Source organism: Falco cherrug, chromosome 5, assembly GCF_023634085.1.
Source record: "Falco cherrug isolate bFalChe1 chromosome 5, bFalChe1.pri, whole genome shotgun sequence".
Taxonomy (NCBI): Eukaryota; Metazoa; Chordata; class Aves; order Falconiformes; family Falconidae; genus Falco; species Falco cherrug.
In genome coordinates, this window is record NC_073701.1 from 45,897,555 (window position 1) to 45,909,702 (window position 12,148).

General features: G+C 36.6%; 1 protein-coding gene across 1 annotated transcript in view; it reads left to right on the top strand.

Annotated features, from left to right (window-relative positions):
* Window positions 1-8,233, top strand: part of CFAP54 (cilia and flagella associated protein 54) — a 118,676-nt gene extending 110,443 nt beyond the window's left edge. Inside the window, exons 66-69 of the mRNA XM_027815404.2 lie at window positions 702-808; window positions 1,634-1,823; window positions 3,158-3,235; window positions 5,732-8,233. Of these exons, the coding sequence (XP_027671205.2) occupies window positions 702-808; window positions 1,634-1,823; window positions 3,158-3,235; window positions 5,732-5,851 (495 nt within the window). The 3' untranslated portion in view covers window positions 5,852-8,233. The remainder of the gene's footprint in view (window positions 1-701; window positions 809-1,633; window positions 1,824-3,157; window positions 3,236-5,731) is intronic.
* Window positions 8,234-12,148: the final 3,915 nt, after the last annotated feature.

The following is a 12,148-nucleotide window of genomic DNA, read 5'->3' on the forward strand; positions in this document are numbered from 1 at the left end:
GATCAGTGTAAAAATTTCCACTAGATCCTTTTAATCTCTATTAGTAAGCTGATAGAAGCCCTGTGAAGTTACTGCAAATAATGTACTTTTCAATATAGTTTTGCAGCTTACTTTAGCATGACCTTACAGATAATTAAAGATCCAGAGGCAACTCCTGAAAACAACTAAGCATAATAGGAAATTATTTCAATGAAAGATGAGAACATTCTATTTCATTTTCTTATGCTCTTATATTGATACAGCTTTATTAGACTGTGAGTTATGTGCACTTCATGGATTTAAACCTAGTATGATGACAGCCACGCACAAGGGTATATAGCAAATCTAATTAATTACATAGGGCCTTTGGAAATTCAGTAAAAGCTCTCTGTTCAGCCTTCCTGCAGTTGGAACTTCGGACATTGATTGATTGATGGGATTGATTGACCAGGACAGGACAACACTGAGATTTTGATGGTGACTCTATAGGGTATATTAATTTTCAAACCCATGTAAATTATATCCATAACTAAATTGCTTTAAAACCTATAAAAACTTAGTACAAATTCATATGAGACCACACTCCCCCTTTTTTTGAAATTCAGTTATCTAAGTCTTCATCAGTACACTGTACTTGATAGTTATAATCTAGTATCACTGAAATAGCTCAGGTCTACTCTACCATACTGCATTATAGCTTATCCATTCCATCTCTTTTACAGGTTTTGCTGCTTTATGCTTATAACACAAAGCCTGTCAAGATTAGCAACATCAAGACTTTCAGTTCCACGTCTATGTTTTCTGGCCATTTGTGGATTCCATTGCCTAGGTAAATAATCACTGACTTTATCCTGTTATTTCATGCTGTATTAAAGATCAGTCAACCATTTAGGATCAGAGAAAATAAATTACAAAATATCAAAGAGCTGTAAATCTTTAAAAGCATTCATCTTTGCTTTTCAGAGATTTTTCACTGTAAAAACTATAAGATGTTGTGCACTGTGTTAAACCCATCCAAACATATGCTTGTTTGTACATTATCATTTTAGTTTTGATTCTTAAAGAACTGAGTAACACATGCTAATTATATTAAACTGGTATGGCAATGTAAATAAACGCTAGCACATCTAAGAAGCAGTCCCAGTAGTTACTCCTATTTTCTCACTTGTTCATCTACTGTCTCCATCACATATTACAACTCTGAGCATGCAAGAACTTTTCTCAGATGCATTCCCAGACTCAGCCCTTCATTTTACATCCTATGGTGGTTTTCATTACTTCTTCCTTGTCATTTATCTAGCCTAAGAATTTTTGGAACCGCTGAGCAGGTGGAGGGCAAGGAATAACGGGCCAAGAAGAGTTGCAGCCTCTGCCAACTTTGTGCTAGTTGCATAAGAAAAATATTTTCTTAGAGAGGTATTCTTAAAATACCTCTTATTACCATTTTTAACACAAAAAACTAATGCATTCCATATTTCCAGTTTCTCTAATGGAAAACTTCTTTTTGTAAAATTATGAGATCAGTCTTGAAATGAAAGAAAAAGTAGAATATAATCAATATGTAATAAAAGCTAGGTCAGTTTAATTATAACCTTGAAACAGCAAATATTATTGTTTTATAACAGCAATAATGAAAAATCTTGTCTTCTCTCAGAATTATTTCTTTACGGAAGAAATTATCTAATCTGAAACAGCAAGTTGAAATGCTGATGCAAAGTTCTAAAAGCTCTTCTTCAGCTTCAGAACCTACAAGTTTTCTTGAACGAAGTGAAACTCTGAAAATAATTCCTTCAAAAAAACCCAAAATGAATGTTGCAAAAGTGCATCTTGATGAAAAAACAGAAGTAAGTGAGAACAGTTCTGCTCTTAAATATGCCTGACTTTAAGATGTCTGTTTTGGGGAAAATAAATTATAGGTAACTTGGAAGGCAGACATAAAAGATTAAATTTCCCTCAGCCCTTTCAAGAAATGCTGAAATATTTTCACTTTTCATTTTATATTTAACTTTTTATTTTCCTCATATATTGCTTGTCACTTCACAAAAATAGCAGGCAACTTCAGCCTTCCACTTGAAAATAAAGGCTACATCTTCAGGTATATAGATTTGAAAATTGATGCCTAATTTATAGTAATCTACATCTGAAAATCCTTGGCAGAGTGTTAAATTAGCACGGCGATTAACCCAGAAGTGCTTTTTAAAAATCAGTTACACATCTTCAATGCAAAATGGGCAGTGATTTTGAAATAAGAACCTTCTAATGTTATTGAGAGAGGACTAAAACTGGCAGTGAATTTGTTTTCATCTTCACTACGCCACCTTCCTCTTTTCTTTTTTATTAGCAAGGCTGAATATGGTCTGCAACCAAATAACTCCCCCCACATAAACATACAAAAGAGATAATTTCAGAATTTTCCATGTGGTCTGTTTGAGATAATGTCATTGGAATAGAATGTTGCCACAGCATAACTGCTGCTTGATAAATGCCAAGGCAAAATAGACGTTTATTTTCGAAGTGGGAGACATTTATCATGTGACAGGATTCTCTTTATATCTATTATACGAAATGATTAATGATGTAGAGGCTGTCATTTTGTCTGATGGATGCTGTGAAACCGTGACAATTGTGCACTGTGCCATTGAGGCTGTATTTTGACCAGCTTGAAGAACAAATGATGCTTTGGCCAATCACAGTGGTTTTGGGAGGGTAGACAGAGCTGTCCTTTAGTGGGTGTTTCTGATTACCTGAAGGGTTTTGCTCAAACTTTCATTAATATACGTCAGTAATTGGAAAAACAATGTTTAGAATACTAATAAGATTAACATGCCATGCATTATACATGTATAAATATCATCTTGTCAAGACTGTTTGTTTATAATGTCTTCAGTAAACACGTAGCAGAAGTATGCTCGCTCACTGGATTTAATACCTGAGCCAGGGGCAATTTTGCCTCAGTAGACACCGCAAGGTTTGGGCACTTGTGTTTGTACAGCAAACACAACTATTTGCGTTGCAGAAAATTTATATTCATCAGCTAAGGTTTATTTTGTTCTGAATTCAATTAGAATAACCTAAAATTTGATTGTTCTGAAAAATTTTGTAAAGCAAAGCCATCTGTTACCTTATCAGAGGAGAATGGTAGTACAGCATTAGCTTTTTTCTTGTTTTATACTGTTAGGAAATGGCTAAAAGGTGTTTATCTGAAGTCAAAGCACTGCTATCTGTTGTTCCAGCCCTGTCCTTGCCATTAACTGAGGTATGTGTTCACATTAATAGTAAAAATCTGTTTTCTAAAATAAAACAATTGCTCAGTTAAACTGAAACATGGATTATACCACTAAGTATCTTCCCGTATTTTTCTTATACATTGTTGGACTTTCCGTTTGGGTTTTATTTTTTCATTTTTATAAACAAAATTCAAGTGTGCATGCTTACAAACTATAAGTATCTTCACTGTTCATTATAATCACCTTTTTATACATACAGAAATGTATTAAAAATGAATCTCACTCACAATGGGTTCATCTAGGTTATTCACCATCTTCTGGTCATTGTTTACAGAGACACCAGTGAATTTCCATGATGTAATTGTCAAATGCAATTTCCTCCCATCCTGGTGTTTTTACAATTATTCAGGCTTTCCTTCTATTTTCTTTAGCTTTTTCTGTCATGCCCATGACATATCCTGAGAGACAGCACGCCATTTTTTTGGTCCATGCTGTATTCATCTTGTTACCCAGTTGTAGTCAGCGCCCCAGAGCAGGCTATGGGAACTGGCCCGCAGAGGGCAGCGGTGCTGTTCAGTGCTCTCAGCCACCCTAGGGGATCCCTAGGGAAGGGACCATGGTGGCCAGGGCTCAACCTCAGATACCTTGCCCGTAATTGTTCACAACGGAATGGTAACAGATAAGGCATCCACTGTACTCTTCTTTTCCAGTCAGGTAGCTCTTCCTACCAGAAAGGAATCCTGAGTCTCACCTGGGAACAGTTTGGCTAGCAGCCTATTTAGAAGGGAGAATCTGTAATGCTGTCCTGTGCATCCTGCAGTCTGGTACCTGGGAGTACATACTTTGCTTTTATACATATTGCACCAGTGATCCATCTTAAAAAGCCTCTCTCAAATGACTCCCAGGCTTTTGTATCACTCAATCTGGCTTTATCAGTGCATCAAAATATACACACATTCAGTCTGCAAAGTTATACTTTTCAGTCCCATTGGAATATCTTCCATGGTAAAGAGATTTGACAGACACCTAGGGGAAGGTAAAGCCAAGCTTTCGATCGTGTGGACCTCCTGGACCTGTTTTAAATTCTCGGGAATCCCTCTTGACTTTGCCTGCTTCTCTTTGTGGGTCTACCATGAAAGCGAGGGAGCAAATTTAGTGGTGTCCTGCCAGTAAGAATATGATGTTAATTGCTCTGTTTTATACTGGCTAAATGCCACATCAAGCTAAAATATTTCAACAGGTGAAACTATGGGCTTTTCATGACAAAGTTTCAGATAAGAGATTTCAAACTAAGGTGCTATTACATTTGGCAGATTGATTGAGCGAGTGAAGCCTAATCTTTCAAGATGCTGAGTATCTTCATTCTTCTCTGAAGCCAGCACTTCATTATGTACAGCATATTTCTAAACAGTACTTCCAAACTTTCCAATAAGTTCTATATGTGCATTACCCAGTCTTCTTGGCTAGAGGTGGAAAGCTCAGAGTGGCACTATGTATACTATAGGGTAGTACATTTCCTGTTTTCAAGTATGCAGGAGAAGGCAGCAGATGTATCGCTTATATGTAGTTTTACATCATTTTCCCCCACTGCACACTTTTTTTTTTTTTGCTCATCATCTTCTGAATTAATTGGATAAAGTCAGTTCTGCTTTGTGGTATTTGTTTTCTCATTCTCTGAGCTGTCACACTTTAACTCCTATCATGTTTCCAGTGTCTCTTCTTTGATCCTCTTTTTTCTGTTTATGTGTCTTACGGTGCTTTTGATTCAGCACTGAATTATATTTCCAAGTGGAAAAAGTGCATTTTTATTGAATTATTCATTTAAAATTATTTTACTGTTCATGTTTTAAGAACAAAAATTGATCAGCCAGCTTGTTTTTACAGCTACTTAATCAATAGCTATGTTCTTGAGGGAGATAATAAAGCGTAGTGTTTGGAAGTTCCAATCTTAAATGTTAAAAGTAAATTTATAAATAAAATAATTGCATTAAATATTAATCTCCCTAGATAGCCTGTTGCAAGCTTATCCTCCTTTAGTTAGTTTTTCTTAATATATAAATCAGCTAGACAATTCTCTTATGTCCAATGGACATACAAACCAGTTTATCATTGCCCTCTATTTCACCTTTTACAATTAGCTCAATTCTTTCAGATTCTCATCTTAGGAAAAGTTTTCCAAATTATTAATAATTCTTGCTGCTCTTGTCTGATATTTTCATTTTACCTACAGATGATCAGGGTAAACTTTGTGAGCAAGACTGTTCACCCAAATGTCCTCCCCTTAATCCTGTTTTACTAGTTTCTTGCAAGAGATGTCATTAACCACAAATTAATATTGAGGCAATGAGTGTTTCTAACTTCATTGGTTGTAGCTCAGAAATCTGGCTTTAATATGGAGCTATTTGTATATATGTACTTTCTGGCACCTATAAACTTAATAAAGTCCTTTGCTTGTTTTTTCTTTTTTTTTTTTTTTTTTTTTTTTTTGTGTGTGTGTGTGTTTTGTGGGTTTTTTTTTTCCCCAGATCCCATTTGATGTTACTTTGCAATCAATAGCAAGTTTGGAAGATATGTTTGATCCTGCCAATGGATATATAATAACTGAAGAAAGCCTCTTCAGTTGGATCATTTCTCTGTTTCACTGAATTCTGTTTTTGCAGTAACTTCATCAATTGTTGAGTGCTATAGATTTAGACTTAAGTTCTGGTGTTTATGAAACAACCTCATTAATCACACCAGGACTTGGCTCCTAACGTGCTTTATAATTTTAATTTTGAGCTTATTTCTAATTACTTAAAATTAATATGTTTTAAAATTAAAACACATTTTTAGAAATTAAATGTATTAAAAGTAGTTTCTTAACAAGAGGATTAAAAATATTCAATCATCTATAATTAAGTGACTTTGTTGGGGTTTTTCTAGCTTTTCAATAATTTCTTATTTAGAAAAGCTGAATAGGCTTGTAGCCTTCTAGCATCTGCTAATAGATAACTGCTTTTCCCCTGAAGTTTTATTCTCATCAGCATTTTTAAATTGCTTTTGCATTTATCAAAAGTTGGGTTTATTTCTAAGACTGATAATTTTTTTTGGCCTAAAATCTTCACTGAGTTTGTTCTCTTACACTGCTATTTGAAACTAGCGTTTCAGACTTTTCTATCTTCCGTTAAAACCACGTCACAGGCTGTTCAGCATGAAAATGATCACTCAGATGTCTCCATAATTCCACAGCATTTTTCAGGGGAGGGGAGGCCATTTAAAAAAATAAAATTTCTATAGACTACATAGAACATTTTTGGAGATCACTCTAAAAAACAAAACCTCTACTATGCAGTCAATACCACAAATATTATTTTAAAGTGCTGAAGAAACCCTAGTGAGTCCTAACAACAGCCACCTGAGTCAATGTGCTTGTCTAGTGTTAGAGATGGGGAATCTGACACAAAAAAATTAGTTAGTTGAACAAGGCCACACAAGAGAGTGGTCATGGCCCTTTGGTTTTGCTCACATCACAAGGCCAGGCACTTCTTCACTAGTTACAGTAATCTGTTTGCAACAAACAGCAAAAAACCCAGGATGTTTGGGTAGGAGCCCTGTGAGCCCTGTCCTATCACTGGGTTCAGTTTCTGTGAAAAATAAACAATTGTGTTGAACACCAGCCCCTTTCACTTCAGTCAGGCTCTTCCTGTGCTGTAGCCCAGTGATAAAAAGATAAAATATTTTGAGCTATTTGGAAATTGCAGATTTACCTTTGCTTGCCCTTTTTAGAGAAATGTTACCTGGTTGAGTGACGTTTCCTTTCTGGAGGGAGGGACAGAGAGAGGTAAAAGATGCAGCATAATGAGTATCTTAAATGTGATCAGCAACATGAAGAAGTGGGGTGAGGGTTTCTGCTGTTTTTCTTTATTCCTATAAAAGAAAAAAGACTGGATGTATCTGTGTTATGTATAGCTTTTTAAAAGTTGTGTTATTTTTTATTTTGTGTAGCCTTTTCTGGAATGCTGTAGGTAGCAGGAAAATTAGAAGGATTATGATACAATGATAAAAAGAAAGTAAAAACCGAGTAATTGATAGGTAAGGTATTTTTGCAAGACAATTTTAAAAATGAGTTAGAATGGTTATTTAACTCAACTGCCTAATAGCCAGTTTGGAGGAAATATTCCTTAGCATTGTTCTTTCAATTAAAATAATTTATTGTTCTGCAGTTCTTATAAAGGCAGGAAAAATAAAAACTTAAATTAGTATTTTTTCTTTTACAAGGAACATGTAAAAAATTGCAGGTTTTTTTGAAAAAGCTATTCAGTCTTCCCTTGTATTTTGTAAATAGTATAAACTTTTTTCTTTTTGGAGTCACCTTGAGGATTATCATAGGACTTTTGTCCTATTTTTTGCAGCTTAATTAGTCTTTTCAAAACGCTTTATAACATCAGGTGAAAATGGAAGTAAAGTTCTATTACAGACCAGGTGTTTCTTCAGTGCTGCCAGTCTGGACCTTGTTATAATTCCTATACTTGAAAGAGAAATATTAAATAAAATGCTTTACATATGCATTTAAAGTATGCTAAACTTTCTAAGATATTTTTGTTGAAACAAAAAAATATTATCCTACCATCTCCTTTAACATAGCACAGTAAAATAATAACATTGAAACACTGACCTCACTGTATCCATAGCAGCAGATTTTACTCATAAACACAAGATTAAATATTCAATGCAGGTTTCAGAAGAAAACATTGGAGAAAACATTATTCTTCCAGCATATAATTAAACTCTTTAGTTAAAATCTGTTTGTAAGGAAGGAAGCTCATATCTAAACGTCTCCAGTAATTGCACAGAAAAAAACTTATAAAGCTAATTGCAAAGTAAATTGCTTCTTGGTTTATGTATTGTAGTATCTTGTTTCATGTATTATAGTAGTTTGGGTGAGTTTCTCCTTACCAATGAATGCAGACTAAAGCTTTCAATATGGGAGACTAGAATAAATTTGTGTCAGCACCATGTTCAATTAAATTTCTATAGAATACTTGTCTGTGTCACTGTCTCCAAAATTAAAAAGGAAGAGGGAAAGTCACCTTCTTTGATTTCACAGTCTGAAGTGTAAGGAAGGGCCCTCCTGCAATATGAAGGTCTGCCCTGTGATCTGCCCCATACGACACCACCGAAGGGCTACCTACCACCTTGATGGTTTTGAACCACTGGTATGTTTACCAATTCTTTTCAAATTTTAACTGAAGTATTCTCCATTCCACATCTGTGAAAGGAGTGGGTAGTGTTTCCCTCTCTGATAAGTTGTGGGCCAGTGCAAGGAAAGAGAAAGAGCACTGTGGGGACAAATTGAAAGGATTCCTAAATGAATGACATTTTACCTTTAGTGCATCCCCTGGTTAAGGAACAAGAAGGATCCCACAGGGAACTAAAGAACAGTGAAAAGAGGTGTGGGTTTTAAAAATGCCTTTGGTATTGTCCATTCTGTGAACTGAATGACGTTAAGTGTCCTGAGAACAAAACCAGCTTCTGGTCCTGTAATTAATAACTGCATCATCAAAAATGTGCTAGGGCTCAAACTGAAATTGAATAGGGAGCTTAACATTGACAGGTCTGAATGGGTTTTAGAATACTTCATTTTTCAAATACTGTTTCAATATAGTTTTAAGTTATATTGCTGCCTCGACAGAGAGTTGTATATTCAAGGCATTCACAGGATTTGTCTCATGCCTACAAATACACAGCAACCTGAAATTATTTCCAGTTGAATTAATTTTATGATGTGGAAATTAATAATTTCACACAGATTTATTCAGTTGTATGTGACTGTTTTTTAAATTCCACTACAGCTCCAATTCATGATCATTTTTTTGTTAGTCTAAGTATTTATCCAGTTTTTGGATGACATCAATCTAACAAAATAATCCTAATAATTAGCCTCACTATGCCTCAGTTTCTTTATCTGAAGATAACAGTAATCCCCTCATCAGTGAGGGATTTGAAGTTTTCTGCATCAACATTTGGAAAATATTTTCAGAACCTTGAATGAAAGAGGCAGGGAATTTAAGTTATTTTTCAATTGAGACACAACATAAAAGGGATAGTAATTTGTTTCCAAATCCATTTTTAGTGAAATCCAAGAAGAAATATTTCAAAAAAGAATAATGATGGAACTGGAATTAATTGTTGGAATTACAGGCTAATATGCTGAACTAATTAAGCCAGCAAAAGAGATCCATTTATGTTTGCCAAAGATTTTCTTTGAGTTAAAGATACTGAGTACATCATCAAATGAGAGAAGTGAAAATATGAAGCATAGGTTAATCTTTAAAATAGAGTGGGTGAAAGGGTCCAGAGGCAAGTGCTGAAGTCAAATATTTACCACTGCAATTTAATTTTCCACTTTGAAACCCCAGAGATAATTAGAATTATTCTCATTTGTCTTCCATGTCAGCATGATTTAGGATTCTACTTAATGCGCAAAGAAAAAAGAGTAAGTGTTGAAGCAAATTACACCAAAAATCTCAGTGTCTCACAGTGGAAAACCAGAATATGCTAAGTAAGAAATCATCACAAGGTGATGGATCCAGCTCCACAGTCTGTCTGGGCTGTTCTCAGACAGCTGTGTGGAGGGTGAAGTTCTGCAAAGAGCCAGTGCACCATCAGGGCTGCCTTAGCTCCTGGCCAGACATCCAGAATTAAAAGAGTATATCCGCAGCCACCAAGAAATGCCTCTGTCCTAGGCAAAGCTACTTGCTTCTTGGCAGCCATGTGTTCTCCTCAGCGAGGCCTGCGGGGGTCGGCACAGGAGCCTCTGCTGTGGGTTTTCTGAGCGTGAGAACTGCAAGTGCCTGGCAGCACTCATGCTGCTCCGCAACGTGGGGGCAGAACTAGGTCTGTGCCTCACGCTTTGTGCCTCGCTTCATTCCCCATGGATACTGGCATCATAGAGCTAGAATATGGCAGAGCTAGAGGTAAAAATCAAGGTTCTATTTATCCTATAAAATTAATGTACACACTTTATTATCATACAATGTGTAGTATATTAATTAGCTCTGTTATGTTCTTATGATTCCACTACCACGCAGAAAAATACCAGCTATTTCAAAACTGCTTTAAAAGAACAATTGTAGCCATGAAGAAATCCAGGTTGTTTTATCCCTGGTGTCCCAGCTGGCCTTATCCCCCAGGAACTCTGTGGCTCATCATTCAGAACACGGTGTCACTGCTGCTACATTGAAAACCTTGCGTATGAGCAAAAAGGAAACCTACGTATGTTTAAAGCCAAAAATTTGTTAGTGTAATTGAAATCTTTGCCTGATTCAAGAATAATTATTAATCCAGGTCTAATTATTATGGGAAAAGAATGAATGCTTCTATGCAGAAAAAGTTTAAATAATAATAAAAGTAATAATACAGGTAAAATTATTAAATAAACTGTGGTTATTTTTACCCCTCTTCATCTGTGTAATGCTCACACTTCCACTGCTCCCCTGGGTGTGAAGGTCAGTGGTTTTGTGCCAGCCTGCGTGTGTGAGGAGCTGTTAGGGCAAGTCATCACATCTGGAGTCGTGGGCCAGGAAGAGTATGATTTTGATGCTTTCTTCTCCCTCACTCTAGGATCATTTTGGGGTAATTTTTATATGTTTAGCACACTTGTACGCATTGATTTTTCTTCATGGGTTTGCAGTTCCATGTTATATCTAAATTCAATATATATGGTGTTCTACATGTGTTAGGTGCTTGGTTTTAGTTCACTTCATTACCCATGAAAACTGTTTTTGTCCAGCACGAGATCTGCAAGTCTTTAGCTTCTTCACTGAAAGGGAGGTCAACCATTGGAACAGGCTGCCCGGGGAGGTGGTGAAATCACCATCTCTGCAGGTGTTTTAAAAATGCATAGACGTGGTGCTTCAGTACATGGTTTAGTGATGAACTTGGCAGTCCTGGATAACGGTTGGACTTGATGATCTCAAAGGTCTTTGCCAACCTAAATGACTCTATGATTCTGTTCTGTGATTCTATGATTAACTGACGGTGAGTCATTTCTAACCGTGGGGTCTCCAGTGCCAGGGATGTGCTCCATCCCTTCTCATCCCACGCCTGTACTCCTCTGCTGCATCCTCAGCCTCCACTTCTCAAGGCCTCTGCCCAGACAGGATTTCCCTACACTGCGTCATTATGTCAGTTGCAATGTAAGTACCAGCCTTTTTTCTTCACAGTGGTAAGAAAGTTTTCATCTGTTTTAAAATCTGAATGTGCACACAACAAAACACTTGATGAAAGGAGTTCATCCTGCACTTGGAAGTTCTTTATTTCCTGGGGTGGGGTGGGGTGTATACAAAATCATTTGTCACAGGCTGTATATTTGGCTGAGATTTCCCGAGACGGGCCAATTCTCTTCACTTGGAAAGCTTTGTGGAGAGAATTTCCCTTCCACCTGCAAGGCAGTTTCCCTCTGAACCAGATCTATCTGTTTCAGATGACGGGACTTTCTCACGAAGTCTCTTTTACAGCCCTGCACAATTTCTTGGCATGCCCTGCTTTGCACCGGTGGCCTCCATCCTTTTCAGTGGCAGCACGGCTCTGCTTTGAGAAACAGGCTTCTTGCTGCGGTCCTTTCCCCAACATGATATGCCAAGATGTCCCAGCGGTTTCTTACAAATACCAAGAAGAAACACAGCACAGTCACTGGCATAAGAAACAAAGCCAACAAAGATCCTAGTGGCAGGAAAAACTGATTTAATTGAGGGGTGTCATAGAATGAAGCAAAAAATGCTGGTCATGGTTTCGTAAAAAGCCAAAAATTTCTAATTTTTTCAACTTTGAGGCTTCAGGGCTTGGAAAGCAGGTACTTACCTACCTGTCTGTAAACACGGTTATGCTCCACAGTGAGGACATAAAAAAACCCCCAAACCAGAGGTTATTGTTACAGGGGAGAAAAAGCTTTTGATTCTATG